Source organism: Protopterus annectens, chromosome 13.part0, assembly GCF_019279795.1.
Source record: "Protopterus annectens isolate FY-2018-M chromosome 13.part0, PAN1.0, whole genome shotgun sequence".
In the NCBI taxonomy this organism is placed as follows: domain Eukaryota; kingdom Metazoa; phylum Chordata; order Ceratodontiformes; family Protopteridae; genus Protopterus; species Protopterus annectens.
Window position 1 is genome coordinate 911,480,931 of NC_056747.1, and position 21,826 is coordinate 911,502,756.

Sequence of the window (21,826 nt, forward strand, 5' to 3'; positions counted from 1 at the left end):
GGGTGTGTTGTCAATATGATAGTGACCAGGAGTGGCTGACTTCCCAAAGGATACTATTATGCATTTCTGGGCATTTAGTTTTAGACCACGTCTCTGACACCAGTTATTTGTCTGAGTCAGCCCTTCTTTGAGAACATAAGTGTCAGTGGGGATTCTATGACTCCTCCTAATTTGGTCAGCCAGTGGTCCTTGATGTTGGTCATGACTTCAGAGAAATAGATGGCAAAAAGGAGCAGTCCCAGGACTGATCCCTGAGAACTCCACTGGTGATTGGCCTTTTTGTAGAGGTGGATTCCCAAATTCTAATTTCCTGGGTTCTGTCTGTGAGCTGGCTGGCTGTCCTCCAGGTGACATAAGTGTTTATACCTAACCTTTTGAGTTTGTTAATAATGATCAAGTGGAATATTGTGCCAAATGCATTGGCCAGGTCAAGGTAGGCAGTGTGAACCGTTTCACCCTCATCCATTCCATGAGGGCATTTGCTTTGTGCGCTTTGTGTGCTTGTGTGTTTGGAGTTTAGAAAAGTTTAGAAAAGTTTATTTATGTGCCTCAGCATATGTTGGTCTATATGTCTGCTTCATGCTGTATGTGATGGGTGCAGCTTGTGTGTTGCTGACAACTTGATGATATTAGGAGTGCTTTTATGTGAGACCTTTGCCTCCAGTGACATTGTGTAAATACATCTCTCTCATAATATTTGAGAATTAGTGGTTTATCAGTAAATTTCAGGCAATTTCTACATTACCTCAGGATGCCCATTTCACCAAGCTGGTAACTGACAAAGTGGGAAAGTTTATATCCATGGCAACAGGCCCCTTTTTATTGATTAGGTAGTTATGGTAAGAATGCAGAGTAAATTCACAAGTAGCTGGTTTGCAACTCTGGGGCTAGTGCTTGACAATGTGTAAACTATCCAAAAACACAAGAGCCAACGATATATAGCAAAACAAAAACCAGGACGTCAGTAAAAAAACACTTTAATAGCGAGCAAAGCTTTCGGAAATAATCCTTTCTCAATACTTAGTATTGAGAAAGGATTATTTCCGAAAGCTTTGCTCGCTATTAAAGTGGTTTCAATGTGTAAACTAGACACCTTGTGTGCAACTAGGTATTGGTGAAATTTCAAGGTACTTTTGCAAGACGAATGCCAGCTTATGGTGCCTGGGTCTATACAGGGCACTGCCAAATACTTGAGGGAAACTCTAAAGTACACCCTGACAATTTATGGATAATTATTTAGGAAGATAGTATGAAGTTATATTTGATAGTAGCTAATCAAGCAGTACTTACCAAATAGAAAGCATAATATTGGTCAAGAATGATGAATGGGGGGAGTCAACTAATTGTCTACTACCTGGCAGCTGCTAGTGCTGGTCTCACCACAGTTTCACACTGCTGTGATTCAATGCCCCTTTGCTTCTACTCCCACCAGAAGCAAAAAAGCACTAATCCCAAGATGAGAAGCAGGCCACAGGTGCTTTGGTGATCAAACGTCTTATCCCAGATGATTCACAGGTATATAGGCTTGATGTATTTTTTTCCCTAGTAGATGCCTTGAATAGCAACCAGACCAATCAGGAATGTCTCACACAGACACTCACTGCCCATTCAGAGACAATCAGGAGTCAATGAACTCAGCTCCTTCTCTCACCAGGAGCAAAACAGAAGCACTAATCCCAAAATGACTACTGACAGGCAGAATGTGGGCTCTTCGATGATTGGTAGGCTTGGACCAGTTGTTGCAGATTTTAATAATAAGATGAAAAATGGGTTAATATCTTAAGCATTGCAGAGTACACTAAGCAGTTAGAAATTAATGAGGGGGGTGACTCAATCTTTAGCAGTCTAAGGGGAGAGCAACTAATTTTAAAAGAGTAGGATAGATTGGATGGGGGTCGGCACTTAGTATTTTGGCTCAATGGAATACATTGGATGTGCCAATAAATTTAAATAGCTGAAGGCATGACTTCACAAAATGATGATTTTGCGCTTACTGACAGAAGCTAGTGAAAGAGAAGACGGAAGAATTTATGAGGTCAAATTAACACAAAGGTCAGGCAAGTAGTAGAGAGACAGTGAGTTTAAAAACACAACAGCAGCAGGGTGGGAGATTGGGGAAAACTTAATGTCTGTGTGACTCACAGCTCTGGTTTCTTTCCTAGTTTAAACATGCAAAGGAAAAGATAATACAATTAAAACACAGTGTAATAAAAATAATGCCACAATATGCAAAATAGAAGAAAGCAAGAATGCAATAAAAATTACAAGAAAGCAATATAAGGAAAAACAAACTAACCTTTCTGTCACAGTGGTCTATAGCAGAATCTGAGTGAGCTTTTCCAGTAAAGCCTTGAAATGTTTTATTTGACTCCTTAAATACAATGATTAGTTCCTACCTCCTCCCTCAGTTCTCAGGTAATTACCCTAAAGTGACTAACTTCTGTGTGATCACAAGAGACAGCTGAAACACTAAATCAGAAACAACACAGCACTGCAGCACAACACCAGCACAAAACATTAAAGCACTAAATCAGAATTGAAAACTGGACCAGTATGCCTTATCATTTTGAAGTGCTAAACCAAATCACAAGAAGAGACCACCAGCTATATAACTGATAGCAACAGACTGAGCAAGGTTGACATGAACAATGATGAAAATTAGAGATGATACTAATAACATGAACAGGATCAAAGAGGAGCAAATGCAGTCATACTTATGAAGATCAGCTAATGCTGACAGTGCGATACAGAGGATTATGACTATGAACTCCTTATTTCATTCTACACTTGCATATTGTGTTACTCTAAGTGAGTCACCTAACCTGCCCACCACCCCTGATGTCTCCACTAAAGGATGCATTTGTGTCTATTGGACTTATCCAGCAAGTAACTTGATAAAATCAACAAAATAAAAGTATCAGAATCTGAAATGTGGTGAGAAATGTTGAAGCAGAGTGGCACTGTATGATAAATAACTGATAGTGAGCACTATAGTTATCTAGACAAACCATAAATGTAAACTTCTGCCACTTTAGGAAAGCAGAAATTACGTATTTTGTGTGTAAAAGAATAAAAATAATGTTGTAAGTGGTTTAGCTTGTACTTCCATGGTGGTGCAGTGGTAGCGTTGTTGCCTCGCAGCAAGAGGTTCTCCCGTTCGATTCCCGGCTGGAGTGTGCGGGGAGTGCCTTCTGTGTGGAGTCTGCATGTCCTCCCCGCGGTTGGGTGGGCGTTCAAAAGATATGTGTAAGTGGGCGTGCCTTCATTGAAGGTTGAACATCGAGCTGGCACCTTGGCGTTTGTGAAAATCAACTGCCAATCATTAGCGGACCGGAGTTCTGCTGTGGCGACCCCTAACCTAAAGACAACAACAACTAAGAACAAGAACTGCAAAAATACATAAATCGGTAGCACACAATCAGATGGGTACGGTAATCTCTTTGTACAGCAGCAGATGCACCGGGAGAAGGAATCATGAATACGGGAGTGAAAAGCAGGAAACATTTCTACAACCATCAGTGTACATTTTCACTACATCAAATCACTATCTCTGTTATCAATTAATCAGTCCTCACAGTCAGTGTATTCCAGCATTTATCATATCACTTTCAGTAAGTTATAGCTATTTTTCATTTTTATTTTATTCATGCATAAAATAACATCTTAGTTTAGAATGATATGGTGGATATAAACCTTCCTAACACAAATGCCATAAGCAACAGGCACAGGGGGTTTGGTTGCATGTGCTGTTTAAATCAGCAAAAGTTCAGTTCATTACAGGTTACTCAGGAACAGAAAACTGTGAATGCTATGTGTTATTATAACTTGATAAAATCTGAGTTAGCGTAGAGAAAACTGCCATAAGGAGCTCCTTCTCATTATTGGTAACATTCTTGAATGGTCTGTCTTGTCTAGGTAAATATAGTAGTTTATTTTTTCTCATTAGTACTCACAATCACAGCCTTTTCAATCTGATATTTCTTTTTAAGCCGGTTCGCAGTTCCAGAATTCAATCCAATGAGTTAACTGTAGCAAGAGTGGGTATCTATAGGCTGTGTAATTATAGGTAATTAAGATATCTTAAAACTGAGTGGTGAAATGGTATAATTAAGTAATTATCAGACATTGCTAACATTGTGATGTGCTGTGTTTTTCCCCTTATTTCCAATTTTGATAATTGCCTTTGTGATCTGCAGCCAGCCTGGTTAAACGTGGATTTTGACAACTGGAGGGACTGGGAGTTAGATGAAGAAACAGAGATGGCTGCACTCGAGGAGTATGCAGAGGTAGGTCTGAAACTAGTTTATTTTCATTCCAGTTTAAAGTCATCACAGAGATTTACTGTTTTTTTTTCCCACAAACATTTTCCTTTCTTGATACACTGGGATAAGGACAGTATTGCTGTAGCTTAGACATAAAATGCAAAGCACTTTTTTGCAAGATAAGCTGTACTGCAAGACTTCTTGAGTAAACTTCAGACTATAAAATGAAATAAAAACAAAATAATCTCCATTAATGCATTCACCTGTCCTCTTCCAGTTAATCTCCAACCATCACAATCCATAGAGAAGAAAACAATTAGCCTAAAGGGAAAATAAAATAAATGCCACCATTTGTGGTTTAAAATGCCATTCTCCCAGATCTAGATTCAGCAAAAGAAGACATGAAGCTACTTTCTTAGTTAAGCAGTTGGTTAGTTTGTTGACTGATTATTTTGCTGATTAGAGGATGTATTTATAATCTTCTCAGCTTGGAAGACCTATTTTATCCTGCTGACCTCTACGTGCTTTCTGTTCTTTGAAACTTGCCTAGTGAGCCTAATGGCATCCACCAAAGAGCAAGCGTTAGTGATACCCATGATAGAAACATACTTCCACATATCATTCAGCATTGAGAAAACAGGGTTGTGTTATCAGCTTCATCTTCTAAGGAAATTGTTTCTTCTGTAAAACTACTCTCTAGATTCTTTTTAGCTGCCAGGAGATAGGAGAAAATTTGCCACATTCTTCCACTAATATAATAAAATGTCCACCTTGAGTTCCTTTACCCAGGTAGATTTTCAAATAATCCAAGAAAAGATATGTCGAAACTTCAACCAAAACAAGAACACGAATCCCAGCTCTCCACACGTAATAGAATATATAAAATTTTTATTTTAACGCACTTAAAATAAAAAATTTATATATTCTATTACGTGTGGAGAGCTGGGATTCGTGTTCTTGTTTTGGTTGAGATTTTCAAATAATGTTATCACCAAACACAATTAAGTTTACAGAAGCATCTTTCTCTAAGTAGTGAAGTGTCATTGCCATTTGTATTGCTTTCATGCCTTACACCAGTCTATGTGAAAGGACACTGGGGTGGGATCAGTGTTTGAAAAGTCATCCCCCGTGAGACAGTCACCCCACAGCATAAACCGCTGGTTACAAAAATCAGCTGCAAGCAGTGGTCAGAGAAGGCTCTAAGGTTGACACAGAATAAGCCGAAGAACTGGAAGTTGCCTAGAGAGAAAGTACAACAGTTCAAGGAAGTACTCAGGGCTCTAGTACCCCAAGAAGAGGAAAAAATATGTGGAGCTGAAGAAGAATGGCAGCACTTCAATACAGCATGTGTGAGGATTACAGAACATATATGTGGCTGAGCCAGGTATGGAGATAAGGTACATAAGGAAAGCTGGTGGTGGAATGCAGAAGACCAGAAAGTCATCAAAAGAAAGAAGGAGTACAGGAAGAAGTGGGAGACAGAAAAGATGTACCAGACTAGGAAGGAGTACTGGTTGGTTAATAAATAGGCTAAGAAAGGAGTTGCAATGGCAAAGAACAAGGCTTCAAAAGCACTCCACCAGCTTCTGAAAAGTGATTCAGCAAGTGGCACAAAGAGACTATATCACCTTGCAAGGCAAAGACAGAAAGATAAAGAAGATAGTCAGGCACTGCTCACCAGTCCACAGGACATTAAAGGGGGTTGGAAAGATTACTTCCAACAGCTTCTGAATGAAGAAAACCACACAGAAGCTGTACTGCCCCAGACATGGCCCATGATGAGAAGAAGAGGAGCCCAGCATAAAAAAAGGGGTCTATATTACAAGACCAAAAAGTCATAACCGCGAATGCTGAAACATTGAAAAATCTGGAAACTCGAAATTGCTATTGTGGGGGGCTGTGCCCCCCACTCTGCCCCACTAAATATATTTTCCAACTCTGAGATTGCACTACAGTGAGGAAAGGGCAAATATACCAATCTTCACTGTACCGTGATCTGATACAAAGCACTTTGAGGTCCGGTCTTTTCGATGTTGTCAGTGTTCATGGTTATGATTTTTTGGTCTTCTAATATAGACCCAGAAAAAGTAAGAACAGCATTAAGGAAAATGAAGTCAGGGAAAGCAGCAGGCTCAGATGAGGTCACAGCAGATATGATAAAGATGTTAGGTGAGACAGGGGAGAAATGGTTCCTGAGGGTACTCATAGCAGTGTGGAGAAAAAGGCATATCCCAGATTACTGGAGAATAAGTATACTCATGCCAGTGTACAAGAACAAAGGGGACAGCCACAACTGTGGGCAGTACAGAGGCATCAAACTCCTGTCACATTGCATGAAAGTTCAGGAGAGGGTGATTGATAAACAGATACACAGAGCAGTAGAAAGTAAGATGGGAGATGAGCAGTTCAGATTCAGATCAGGATGCAGCACAACTGACCCACTGTTTGCAGTGAGATAGATAGTTGAGAAGAAGCTAGAGATGAGGAAAGAGTCCAAATGGACATTCCTAGACTTGGAGAAAGCATATGACAGGATCCCAAGAAAGCTGATTTGGGCAGTCCTGCAGTGGTTAGAAGTCCCAGAAACATTAGTGCAGGCTATGTACAAGGACCAATGACTCAAGTATGAACAGTGTTCAGTCTCACAGAGGGAGTAGGTGTGCATCAGGGTTCAGCTCTGAGCCAACTGCTGTTCATACTGGTGATGGGTTACTTAGCAAACAGATCGGAGGTGACAGATCAACAAAGTTACTGTATGCAGTCAATGTGTCATTACAGACACTCTGAGTAAGAACTTCAGCAAAATATAGGGGGATTGGAATACAAAATTAAAGGCACTTGGGATGAAACTGAGTACAGATAAGACAGTGGGAATGGCAGCAAATTGGGGAAATCAGACGAAGCTGGGAATTGAGATAGAAGGGGAAATAGTGGAACAGGTTGATAGCTTCAAATATTTGGGGGGTTGAGGAGAAGGGAAGTCTGAATGAAGAGGTCAAAGCTAGAATCAGAGGGGCTGCAGCCAACTGGCATAGAATGTCAGGTATAGTTTATAACAGAAGAATGCCAAAGAGGCTGAAAAGCAAGGTGTTCATAACAGTGGTGTGACCAGTACTACTGTATGGTACAGAAACCTGGGTAGTAAAGGCACAGCAGATGAGGAAGATAGAGGTAATGGAAATGAAGTGCCTGAGATGGACGGTAGGATGCACACTGTAGGATCAGACAGAGAAATGAGGACATAAGAGGAAAGGTAAAAGAGGATAGATTATTGTGGTTTGGGCACACATACAGAAAAGCAGAAGACAATCTGGTGAAGAAGGTTTGGGACAGATAGGAAGAAGGCAAGAGGAAATTAGGTCATCCAGCAAACAGGTGGATGGATTTTGTGAGAGCAGCTCTGTGACAGTCAGGCATGAGTGTTGAAGAAGGCAGGAGTGTGTCATTGAATTGAGAGAGATGGCAACACATGACACCCTGACCCCATGTAGAAAATGGGAAAAAGGGGGTTATTGATAATGATGATGACCACACTGTTTATTTCATGAATGTTCTGCACCATGAGACATTTCTTAACCTGCTTTGGATGGCAACCCAATGAATTTCACCTACTTTCACTATCAGCTGAGTAACTACTGTGATAAACCAAGATTCTGCCAGCCCAGCTAGCTGGAATTTTGTAAATAATTATATTTCACTTGAAAATATGAATTCCTTTAGCTGGTGTGCAGTGATCACTGAAGGTGTTCTTGTACTCTAAATCAGCCATGCAGTGAACATTCGGAGTTCATATCACAATTGTTTTATTTCTTTTGTTAGCTTGGTAAGTCAGGGAGAGCAGGCAAACATGTAAGCAGAGGAGTATGGCAAGCTGACAAGGAGCCAGTTAGCTGAGATGTGCCAGGCTAAAGGACTGGTGCATGGAAACTTGACTAAGGCAGACATGATTGCAGCTTTAGTCACAACTGTATCCGAGAATAGCAACCAGGAGGACAATCAGACTGGTAGTGGAGATGTACAACACTCAGAGAATGGACAGCTCAACCTTTCTACAGAGGACTTAAAAAGTCATCTGCAGCTAAAGAGATTTGAGTTGGAGGCCAGTTGTTTGGAAAAAGAAGCAGCAGAAAGACTGAGGCTTCTAGAGACTGAGGAAAATGAGAAACTGTGATGTCTGGAAGCTGAGGATAAAAAGAGGCAGAGGCAACATGAAAAGGAGATGCTGACTCTTCGCCAGAGTCATGGAGGTAATGGCGAAGGGAGTACCCAAACTCCAAAACCAACAATGGTCAGTAGATTTCTTTACAGAGTGGGATACTTTTGATAGTTTCATTCACATGTTTGAGAGGGTATGTAAACAGTATAATGTTGACCTAGGGCTCTGGGTACGGTTCCTGACTCCCTTACTCCATGGTAAAGCTGTAAATGTTCTATACAAACTGTCTGATAATGACTTTTTAAATTACAATGTTGTAAAGAACTGTTTGCTAGAATTTAAGCTAACACCTGAAGCTTATAGGAAAAAGTTTTGTGAGCATAGACGCAAGGCAGATGAAAGTGTGTGTGAATATGTTCCTGAACTAAGCACTTATTTTCATAGATGGGTGAGTGGATGTCAGGTCACCACCTTTGAAGAGCTGGCAGAATTTTTGGTGAGGGAACAAGCCCTTAGCACTTTGCTGAGGACATGAGGATCTGGTTAGCTGATAATGCCTTACTGTAGATGAGTTGGGGAAAAAGGGAGACCTATACCTAGCAAGCAGGGCATCACTGCACAGGAAATGGACACCCAGTGCTGCTCATGGATCTAAGAGAACCCATGGCGGGCAGCCCAGACTGCCACAACAGAATCTGATAGTAGCAGAGGAAGTCACTAGTCCAGATACACATCCAGGACCTAGGGTTAAATGTTTTGAATGCAACCAGTGGGGCCATGTAGCATATAGATGTCCACGGAGGCAAAGTGGGGAACAAAAGGTGATGGAGCCAGTAAGGGAATGGCAAAATGCCAACAGTAGGTTGTTTTGAGACAACAAGGGTACCAAACTACCATCCTGCAGATATCCTGATAGGGAAGGATTTTGATAAGGCAGTACCATGTGTTTATGCAGTTACATGCAGTCAGGCTTGGAGACAAGCATGTGGGTCTGTTAGCCTGAGACCAGACAGATCGCACACTTGCAGCCAGGACTAATGAGGTGGTTACTTCAGGGAGGGAGCTACCTGTAGCAATGAGACTGAAGGTGAGCCACAGCTGCTTGTGGGTACTGATGGTCCCTTGGACAGAGTGACTGCAAACGTAGAGGTGATTAGTGGTATGCAGACTGACATTGAGGCACTGCTCTCAGAGGATACCAGGCTTCCTGCGGAAGAGGAGCTGGGAAGGGTTACAAAGAGAGAGTTGAGACAGGCTCAGCTCTCAGACCCTGCATTATAAGGCCTGAGGCAGGTAGCTATTGAGGCACCTGATTTTCAAGGGAAGGGAGATTCTGTATACTGGGACAAAGCATTACTGTATAGAGAGTGGACACCTGAGGAAGGACTAGAAGGTGAGAGGATGCAGTAGCTGGTAGTACCTAGAGCCTACTGTCTGGCATTTCTAGCCATAGCCCATGATATTCCCTTTGCAGGTCATATGGGCATAAAACATACAAAGAGATGTATTATGCTGAGCTTCTATTATCCTGGGATTTCCAGAGATGTAACAGGGTACTGCAGATCCTGTGAGCAGTGCCAAAATGTAGGCAAGGCAGGAGACAAGGTGAAAGCTCCTTTGATGCCTTTGCTTGTAATTGAGGAGCCATTTCAGAAGGTAGCTATGGATACTGTGGGGCCTATGAGTATCCCAAGTTCCACAGGGAAAAAGTATATCCCAGTGGTAGTAGATTATGCTAGAAGATACCCTGAGGCAGTGGCGTTGCCCTCCATTGAGGCAGAAAAGGTGGCAAATGCTTTGTATGAGACTTTCAGAAGGGTAGGTTTCCCAAAAGAAATTCTGACTGACAGAGGTGCCAATTTCATGTCAGACCTGCTGGCTTGTCTGTGGGAAGTACTGTGGGGTGAAGCACCTAAAGACCAACCCCCCTACCATCCCCAGACTAATGGTCTTGTTGAGAGGTTAAACACTCTACACTCAAGTCCATGCTATGGGTATTTGCAGACCAGTTTAAGGGGGAGTTGGACAAATATTTACCCCATCTGTTGTTTGCTTACAGAGAGGTTCACCTGGAATCCACAAGTTTTTTACCCTTTGAGTTGCTGTATGGCCATAGGGTGAGGGGGCCTCTAGATTTAATTTGAGATGAGTGGCTGTGTGTGAATCCCACAAGGAGTCTGTTGTGGCAGGTTTACCTTCATAATGTCGATCACGTAATGTCAATCCCGCTTCCACGAATACCGAACTGTGACTTTACAAAACTTCAAACACAGAATTTCCGAACTGCAAAATCTCACCCCCTTTTTGACCCATGTTAGCACTGGTTTGTAGGTGTGGCGTGGTTGGAAATGTCAAAATTCAAAGTTTTTTTGACATTTGAAAGTTTTCACGGTTCCGGTTTCGCGGAAACAGTTCAGTGATGTGGCCATTCGGTAATACGTGATTAATATTATGAAGGTAAACCATTGTGGCATTTGTCCTAAACCTCAGGACAAGGCTCAGGGAACTCATGGGCTTGGCCCAGGAGAACCTGGCAGAAGCCCAACAGCAGAAAAAGGTCTGGTATGACAGGAATGCTCGAGCCAGGGAGTATGCTGTAGGGCAGCAGGTAATGGTTCTCATTCCTGTCAGACACAACAAGCTGCAGACAGCTTGGGAGGGACCCTACACGGTGGTAAGGAAGGTCAGTGATGTTAGCTACATGATAGAACTACTAGGCAGGAGGCAGGGGCACAAATTATACCATGTTAACATGATGAAACCTTACCATGATAAGGAGGCCCTTGCGCTGAGTATTTGCAGTACAAGGCAGGAGGAGTCTGAGGGGGAATCTATGGCTACAGGGAGCCAGCCAGGAAAATCCCAAATTACTGTGGTGGAGCTTAGGGTTGCAGGCATATGATGGGACAATGCAGCATGTTACTGGGGTCAGAAATGCCAAGGCAGCTGGAATCTCAAGATAGGGAATGGGGTAAGGTATTCCCAGATAGGCTCAACCCTCTCAAGCAACATTTCTCAAGGAACACTTGAAAAACTAGCTTGCGTTCTTGTTGGGGGGAGAAATGTGATAAACCAAGATGCTGCCAGCCCAGCTAGCTGGAATTTTGTAAATAATTCTTTGTCATTTGTGAATAGTAGTATGATTTGTATGCTTGCCTTAAAAATGTAAGAAAACTATATGTTTTGTACTACGCTTCAAGATTGTAACCACAGTGCAACCTGCTGGAAAAGAGCAGAAATGTGTATAAATTATATGCCAATGCAGATGTATGGTTTCATAGTAAAAGCTGGAATATACAGAGCTAATTTGCAAACTCTGAGAAAATAAATAAAGAATTTTATGAGTATGTTTACCAGAACTAGAAGACAGAATGTCTGCAGCTGGAAATTCTTTCTGTCATTGAAACAGAGGTAATTACAGGTTTCCAAGGTAATTGTTTTACGATTTTCAGTTTCTGGCAAGCCTCTAAGACATAAGTATTTTTGATAGAGACATGTTAAATTTTGTTGGTATCTGTTTAGCCTGGGAACTAGATGCAAGTGTCAAATAGTGATGTCATCTATCTAACCCAGCAGTAATGTGTATTATTAACTTAAGAACTATCTCAGAGAGAAAGATTGCCTTTTGTATTTTGTTCTGGACCTGTTAACAACTCACCAGCATTTTGCCTTGCTCTGTAAGTAAGTTATTTAGAACATAGTTTCTCTTAGAGATAGATAGGAATATAGCAGGATTAGTGTAGATGTTTTCTATATTCATGTGAGACTGTCCTACTATATTATTTTAAAGTATTTCCTGTGACTGTGAACTCTATTATCAATGTGCTGAGTTAAAGAGTATTGTCTTCTGCTTTTATTATTTATTATTAAATATATTTAAACCTATTAATGGTGGCTGATTTTTTGTAGAGATATTAAGCTCTTAGAGTACCTGCACGTATTTGGTGACACTGTATAGGCCACTCTAGAATAGCCTTAAAAGTTTGGTCACACTTACCATTTGGATAACAGTAACATTACACAGTGGAATTTGTCACCCTTTGGGAAAGGCCTTATGGTAGCTGATAAGTAGGGGTTCTGGTGGTAGTGCTAACTACCTTATGGTCTGGGCAGAAGGGGGCATAGCTAGTAAACCTGTGCCAGCCTTACCCAGGTGTGTGTTTGTGTATAAATCAAATCTCAAAGTGTGTGTGTGTGTGTGTGTGTGTGTGTGTGTGTGTGTGTGTGTGTGTGTGTGTGTGTGTGTGTGTGTGTGTGTGTGTGTGAGAGAGAGAGAGAGATCTACTTGGGCAGGGACACAAAGCACTGGCTGGACAGAGTGAGTGCTGGGAGGACTTGGCTTGGAACCCTGGCTAAGGACTCCACTCTATAGTTGTGCCAGTGGGGAGTCTTAATGGAGATCTGGAAAGAGAGAGAGAGAGGGAGAGAGAGAGATAGAAACCAGACCCAGAATGAGTGTTATCTCTGTGTGCTCTTAAGAGAAATTGTGTGTGTGTGTGTGTGTGTGTGTGTGTGTGTGTGTGTGTGTGTGTGTGTGTGTGTGTGTGTGTGTGTGTGTGTGTACTTGTCATCCTCCCAATGTGCACATCCCTCACTGGTGTTAGTGGTGAGAATTGAGGCTCCTTGATTACTGGGCCACTGCACGGGCATCACAACTACTATGATGTTTCAGGGCTCAAACTGAATGGCACTAATGGGATATACAGGCACGTGATAGGAGTTTTTAACATAATTTTCTTTTTACACACAGAGCACTGCAGTGGTGGTGCTGCGGTAGTGTTGTCACCTCACAGTAAGACGTTTTCCTGTTCGATTCTCAGCTAGAGCATCTTCTGTGTGGAGACATGCGTGAATAGGTGAACCTTCGTTGAAGGTTGTGCATCAGGGCCGGCAACTCGGCACGTAAAAATCTACTGCCAATCATTAGCGGACCGGAGTTCCGCTGTGGTGACCCCTAACCAGGAAAAGCCGAAAGACACAACAACATGTAGAATTACCAGAGAAATGAACTCCCACCCGAATGAAGCAGAAATTGTCATGTTCTACCAATCCAGTCAAGAAAGCATTTTTAGGTCTGGGAATCACAGCTGTTGTTGCAAAGTCTTTTTAATACCCCCAGATCAAATCATCAAATAAAGGGCAAGCAATTTCCTCACTGTCATCTTTATTTTACAAATAGAAGACAGCAGAATCCACCTGGACATTGCTGTACCAGGAAGTGACCATCTGTCATTCCGTAAACATCTTTTGTAATTTTCACAATACCCCTCACATTTTGATTCATGCAGAGTCCAATTGTAGATGCAATGCCCATAAGTGTTTCTTTAGGTTATATATCTCATGAAAACACACTTTTGTCCCATATCTTTAGTTTCTTCATTAGTTTATTATTCATTTACTTAGTTTATTTTGTTTGGCATCATAAAAATTGATGTCCTCTGCTAAAAGTACATCTAGACTGACACCACTGCCCATGAGATTTTAAGTAGGAATATGTTCTTCATATCAGAGTAGAGTTAGATCTGCATTGCTTGCAGTTTGGAAACAGAGGGGTGGCCCTCATAAAGGCACCAGAATATGGGAAAAAGAGGCCAGAAAGTCTGGTGTGGGAAGCCCCATGTACAGCAGACTTGCTAAACATGCACAAAAAAGGTGATTAATTCAATATTGCCCAGATGTTATTAATTCAGGCCTGAGTGGATGGTTAAACATTATTGTTTTGCTATTTTCATGTATAGCATAGCACGGGTTCTTTTCAAACACATCTTAGACAGCATCTGAGGACTATGTTTTGGAGTCACGTTTCAATCTGGCATTTTGTCTGACCAATTTTTGCTGTATGATTTTTTGCTTCCCCAAACTTAAATATTCTGCAAAATGGTTTGTGACTTATGTTGCAGACATTATAATTTTTGTTTTACTAATATAGCTATGCAGACATTTTAATTCACATGCAGTTCATGTGTACACTGTGAATGATAGCCGATCCTAACCTAATGATTCAAGATCAAATGTTTCCAGATCTTTGAGAAGCTCTCTTGAAAATATCATGCTATTGCACTGTTCCACCATTTTCTCTATTTATTTCACTTTTTTCAGTTTTTTGTGGACAGTCTTTTTCCCAGTGCTTTGGTGAACAGCATGCTTAGGTCTCATGCCAAAGTAGCCAAAGGACTGGAGCCAGGCAAAGGTTCCCTCAGGATGTGCTGTACCTCATAGACTCATAGGTTCATAGATTTATAGGTAAATGCTTGTCAGTCAGCGTGTAGATCATTACAAGCCTAACCAATAACCCATATTCAAAAGTTGCCCTCCAGCGTCAAGGACTGAAGAGAATTTGAGGCTGCACATCCAATTATCTTCTGTATTCCAAAGGTTGAGGATACTTAGGGCTACAAATCTATCATGCCAGCATGTCTTATCGGTTGATGAAGGTTTAATTTCTTTAACCAGGTATTGGTGGAAGCATTTACTCTGTAAAGAAACAGGAAATCAAAGAGGGTCAGATTTTTCATGGCACAAAAGGCTATGCATAGATCCCCATGGAGGAATTTATAAGACGCTGAGTACAGAAAGTAGGCTGCCAGCCTGTCCTGATAACTAAGATTTTTGAGGTCATCATTCTTTTTAGTTTGCAATTTCCGAGGTTTCTCAAATTAAGTGATATCTTTCAGACAAATTCATGCCAAAAGGTGTGTTATATTCAGTAATGATTCATATGAGATATGAATAAAGGACGGCCACGGTGCTGCAGAGGTTAGCATTGCCACCTCACAGCAACAGGTTCTCCGGTTTGATCCTCGGCTGGGGTGCCTTCTGTGTGGAGTCTGCATGTCCTCCCTGTGGTCGCGTGGGTTTCCTCCTGGTGTTCCGGTTTCCTCCCACATCCCAAAGACATGCTGCAGGTGGATTGGACACTCTAAATTTGCCCTAGGTGTGAGTGTGTGCATGTGTGTGCCTTCTGTGGAAGGTTGGGCGCCGGGCTGGCAACTCGACCGTAAAACTCCACTGTCAATAATGAGCGGACAAGGTGATCCGCTGTGACGACCCCTAACCGGGAAAAGCCAAAAGAAGAAGAAGAAGATGAGATATGAATAAAGATGGACTTCCAAGATGGATGCACACTGACCAACAGCTTAATTTCAACTCTCTCAGTATGAAAACATATAATGAAAAATAAGGGCCATTGAAATTTTTACTAGCTTGGGTAAAATTCAGTTACTGGCTAATAAGTACACTGCCTGGATGCCAGCAAAGAAGAAAAAAATTGAGAACCTGAAAGAAAATCAACCAGAAAATGTGAAGAGAAAACAATGGCTGGGAAAAATCTTGCAGTTGATCAGCAAAAAGCAATTCAGGCTTCAGCTTTGGTTGGTACAAGAGATGAACGTCTAGTAATTTACATGAAGAAAATAAATGAAATGTACTCAGATGTGGTTAACATAAATAAAGCACTAAAGGAATATATCAACTGGAATAACAGATATGAGTAAAGGGGCTTAAGACTTGTCTGAATCTAGACGACATGCCTTTGGAAATTAGATGAGCAAGATCAAAGGTTTTCCAAACTGCTGTGAATACATGATGGTTAAAAGATACAAAAGTTTCACCAAGAGTGTCTAAATATCTTAAAAAGAGTGTCTGACTATAGAGGGCATGTTGCCTATATGGTATTATGTTGGAATGAGTTGTTTGTCAAGATGAACTGTACTATATTTCTTTTTTAACATTTAATTTGAGATCTTTACCCTTACACCATTTACTATCATGGCTAACCCATTTTGGAGCAACTCAGAGTCAGAGGAATATCTAGTATTATACAACGACCCCCCCCCCCATTAATATTCCAAAACGTGCACGCTGATTGGTCAACGTGCACATTGTAAATCAGACTTATACTAATAGAAAAAGGTCCGGTCGCCCAGACTTTTTCCATTAGTATAAGTCTTTTTTTTCTTACAGCAACGGAGAAAGCAAGATCTCTGTTGCTTTTTAGAAAGTGTCTCACTATGTTAAAGGAGTTTAACATAGCGAGACAGCTTTAACAAAAGTCATGGAGAAAGGAAAGATCTCCGTTGCTTTTTTTAAAGCTGTCTCGCTATGTTAAACTCCTTTAACATAGCGAGACACTTTCTAAAGCAATGGAGAAAGCAAGATATCCGTTGCTTTTTAGAAAGTGTCTCACTATGTTAAAGGAGTTTAACATAGCGAGACAGCTTTAAAAAAAGCAATGGAACTTTCTCTGTTGCTTTTTTTAAAGCTGTCTCGCTATGTTAAACTCCTTTAACATAGCGAGACACTTTCTAAAAAGCAACGGAGATCTTGCTTTCTCCGTTGCTTCCACCCACAGCTCTGAAGTACTGCGTAAGCATACGCATGCGCAGTACATCAGAACTGCCACAGAATACTGGACAGCTGCAGAAGGGCAGCAAGGAGGCATTATACAATGCCATTATTTAAGAAAACTAAGTATTTTTTTCTTAAATAATGTCATTGTATAATAGCAATAACCCACTTCTGGGTGTGGGTAATGCTGGATTTACCCACGGTTGTCTTTGTTTGGCCACTCTGGCTTCACCCACGTGACCAAACCATGCCAACCGTGCATAAATACAGCATTACCCACACCCAGGTGTGGGTTATTGCTTAAATAATACCCAATATACAGTTGCCTGCAAATGTAGATAACCATAGGTTAAGATTGTTGATCTGGGGGGTCTGAGAAATGCATGCACATAGGAGATGGACTAACACTGAGCCCTGTTGTTTACCACCTCTAACATTTTTTTTTTTGCTTTCAGAAGTGGCAGCTGTAACTCTAATCACACGGGTTCTGTCAGACAACCAATTAGGTATCCACAGCACATATAAGGATTTATACTCAGATTTACAAGACTGCTAATAATGATTTAATGGAGAATAGTTAACAAAGCTACATTGGATTAATCACTGCTTCTCAATCCTAGGCCTGCAGCTGTCGGCATTACCACTTCCTGTTCTAAAATCACCTGCTTCACGGACATTTACTCTAAGTTTAAAGCTTGTTTCCTCAAAGTAGCCCTATGCAAATGCTTTACTGCAGATACAGCATTTTAACATGAAACATGACTTCCTTCTAGTTTAATCTTTCAGGTTAGCATAATCTGAAAACCACTTGTACATACTGCATATATTAATGGCATGGCTAAAACATTTCTTATGTTTCATATTTGTAAACATGTTAATGTTTTGACTCTTCATGCAATTAGTCTTCCGTAATATTGCATTTTTTCTTGTTCTGTACCCTCCCAGGATGAGCCTGGACTAGGCCCACACAGCAAGTGACTATAACCCGGTAAACAAGTTATATATACAAAATAAGTCTGAATTCATAGATATAATGTGTTTAGTTCTTTTAGATGAGGTAGAAACAAAGTTGCAGATTATATTGGAAAAGACTGATGATCAAATCTATCTCTGCCCACCTGCATAACTTGTGGTTTCAGCATATCACTCAGTCCCCTTGTGTTTGTATCTCACTGCTGAGAAATGAAGTCAACGGGTGCATGACTTTAAGTAAAAGTACCATGTATGTGTACTTGCCTAAGCAGATTTTTTTTTCTGATGGATGCTATTAATGTATCAGTTATAGCTGAGATGAATAAAGTCTTGAAATGAACGATTAAATAACCAACAATGCCTAACTCAAATGGTTTGTAAGAGGTGTGGGACATATTTTTTTCAGCCAGCCAGAAATACCTGAGCAAAAACATTGAAAGTAGCTAGTCAGAGTCTAACATAACCAAAAATTATATGGAATTTCTAGCTGCAAGTGTTCCTGCAAGCAAGAAAACAAGCTGGTGGTGGTGGTGGGGGCAGTGGGGGTAACCCCTCTCTTTCTTCATAAATGTTTCAGCTCTGATGTTACATGAATGCATGGAAAAGAAAATGCCTGACTTTTCAATGAATCCAAATAGTTTCTTTGCCTAAATAAATATATATATATATATATATATATATATATATATATATATATATATATATATGTAAAAGCATTATTCAAATCAAAATCTGACCAGCTAGCTCTGATCATTTGTGCTTCAAAAGCACACTTGTTTGAAATTCTGCTGACATAACCTTTGGGGCTGCCAGACTTAAGAATCACTCTGTAAGATAAGCTTCAAAATTTTTAAAAATAAAACCTAGCATATTCAACTAGATGGCTTTGAAAATGGAACTCCTTTATGTAGCCTATTTCCCATTATAATTTTTTCCCTTTAGGGCAGCTTTTACTGCTACTACATTATTTTCATGTTTAAATTCTGATCCATGGTGCTACCTGTTACATCAGATAAGAGCAATATCCATATTCTTTTCTGCTATTCATATACAAGAAATTGTATCGTCAGCCATACAAACAAGCCTTTTTATAATATGTCCCATTTTTTACCTGACCTAGTTTCACCATATCCCATGAGAAGAAGAAGAAAAATAGAGCCACATTTTCTGTTATGTGGGACAAAAAGGGCATTCTACTGTCACTGCAGTGCTAACAGTGTCTAAACATCTAAAATATCTTTTAAGGGAACTTGATATATGAAAGGTACAGTTAAAATCAAAACATGAAATACAGATCATAAAATGTCAAAAAAATACCAAATCCAAAAGTAGAACTATTGAACATGAAAAAGATGATCAGGAACTCAGCCAATGCATATATATACATACTGTCAAAAAGTTACATTTTCAATTAAAAAACATTTAAGTTGGAGGGTTGCATCTCCATATTCCTGCTAAGAAAGTATAAAGACTTCAAGGTCATGTTGCTACTTGGTTTTGCAGCAGAACCAAATATTCCCTTTACTATAAATAAGTATTGCAGGGTTTTGGGGGATGGGAATTCACTCTTACTGATACATTTGCTATACATTTATTTTGTTTAAAGTATTCTGTTTAATTTTGCCTTATATGTTGCATGCAGCAGTATGTGTTTAAATGTACTGTTTTGTATCAAGAACATTGCACAGAAAATTTATTTTAATTTATAAAAGAATTTGAAGTTTATTTTGACTAGTCTTTGGGATTCACCAGTCAGTGACTACTACGCATTCATTCATTTATTCATTTGTTCATTTACAGCTTACTCCTACTCAGTGTCCCTGGGGAACCATCGCTATCCCAGTACTCATTAGGAATAGGAATCTCATATTGACTAGTGCACCAACCCAATGCAGGACTGCAACTTATAACATTATACATGTGGAATGAATGTACTTAATTATCACTGGCACTGTGTACTGTAATTTAAGTATGTCCGTTAAGCTACTTTGTTTTAGTGTAGCAGTGTCCTTAAGTTGTGCAATTCAAGACTGCTAACACGGCAATACATGTTATTAGACTTAAAATCTGTATTTAGGAAAATGGGAATTCACTTGAATATGTTTTCAATATTTTGCATTTGCAAGATTTGTTTTCCAAAACTGTAAAGGTTTTTAACAATGGACATTCAAATATATGTCAATACCTATTCAAGTATATGTAAAGTTTCCACTTTCTAAACTTCTTACCAGAATATTGTAACTCCCCAGTGAGCAATGCATGAATAAAATAAATGTATGTCAATACCTATTCAAGTATATGTAAAGTTTCCACTTTCTAAACTTATCAGAATATTGTAACTCCCCAGTGAGCAATGCATGAATAAAATAAATGTATGTCAATACCTATTCAAGTATATGTAAAGTTTCCACTTTCTAAACTTCTTACCAGAATATTGTAACTCCCCAGTGAGCAATGCATGAATAAAATGCTGAATATTTAGAATAGCTCAGTAACAAAACGTTGTTACAGTGGCAATATTAGACTGTTAAATTATTTATTACCATGCATAAATACATATTTATACATATTTATTCAGTGATAAATATTGGTTTAATTATTTGCTTTTTCTCTATTTACTAGGTTTAGAGATTTTATAGTGCTATCAGTTGTCAGATTTTATCAGATAATGGGTTATTTAGCTTCCCTTTTTCATGTAGCAAAAGTGTAACTTACCAAACATTTTTAAACATGTCGTTTGATTTCAAGTCTCACAATGTGGAACTGAAGAGTAAAATACTACTAAAGGTAATCCGTATTAGTAAGTCTGTATACCTAATCACTGTATGTCACAGATAAGACTGTGGATCTCTCAAATCCCTTAAGGACCCAAGTAAATAAATTGTTTGGTGTACCTTAGAGTATTCAGGGGCATGGAATTTTTAAATGTAATTTAGTCTGCTTCTGGGAAAAAAAACACTAAAAAGAAAAGAATAACCATCATCCCATTGTAATCAAATAGATATGCATCCTTTAAAGGATTACTTAATATGCTGCCCATGATGATAAACATACATTCAATTAATTTCAGTATCCACTTTATCTAATTTAGTGCTACAGAGAGCTGTAACCACAAACTGAACTGGGAAGCAAGTACTGTGAGAAGTAATGCTGACTGTTTGACCCTGTGTCATCCATTTAATAATCAATTTATCTTGTTATGCAGTATGGAGGTGTAGGAACTGATAAAAACAGAGCAGAATCCAAGCTAAAGGACTACAGTGGTTGTGGATGTACAAACTCCAAACATAAAGCATGCCAGCTGAAAACCAAAGTGAAGAAACAAGTGCAACAGTGTCAAGTACTAACTGCTGCATTATTCTGACAGCCATTCACTAAACAACTTTTACTGATATACCAACTGCTGCATTATTCTGACAGCAATTCACTAAACAATTTATACTGATACTAAGTGACACAAACTTCTAAGGAATCATTTTCAAATTCCTCCCCCTCTGGTAGATGCTGCTTTACACTTCAGATGAATACAACCACCTCTTACTTGGCAAATCATCACTCCTAGCAACCTGGTGTTGCTGTGATGCCAAGATGAGGGCATTTCTCCATGACAAGGGTAGAGAATTACTGGGTATATAGCAGTTCATTAAAACCAAAATGAAATTCAAACTAAATATTTATCTTACCAGGACTGTTTCACATTCCAAGCAACAGATCAAATAGTATTTGCCAAGGTACGTGAATGAACAGATGCCACTAAGCAAACAGAGCACCCTGCCCTTGTGGCAGGTATTAATAATGTGCAGCTTGCATAGGCATGGCATACTTTATTGGACTCACGTATCCCCAGCAACAGAACACATGGAAGTTGCTGAGGTACTTAAATGGACTGTCTGCCCCATGCAAACAGAGCTCCCTGACCTTGCAGCAGATACTAATGGCATATATTTTTCACAGCTGAGACACACTTTACATGACTGACTTATCCCCAGCAACAGAACAAATGGAAGTTGCCAAGGTATTTATATCTATAGCCACTCCCAAGTAGACAGAGCACACTGCTCTTGTGGCAGCATGTATCTTGCACAGCTGA

General features: G+C 39.9%; 1 protein-coding gene across 1 annotated transcript in view; it reads left to right on the top strand.

Annotated features, from left to right (window-relative positions):
* LOC122787768 (alanyl-tRNA editing protein Aarsd1-like) overlaps positions 1 to 21,826 on the top strand; it is a 658,622-nt gene that overhangs the window by 40,563 nt on the left and 596,233 nt on the right. The window contains exon 5 of the mRNA XM_044054668.1: positions 4,197 to 4,286. Coding sequence (XP_043910603.1) covers positions 4,197 to 4,286 — 90 coding nt within the window. The remainder of the gene's footprint in view (positions 1 to 4,196; positions 4,287 to 21,826) is intronic.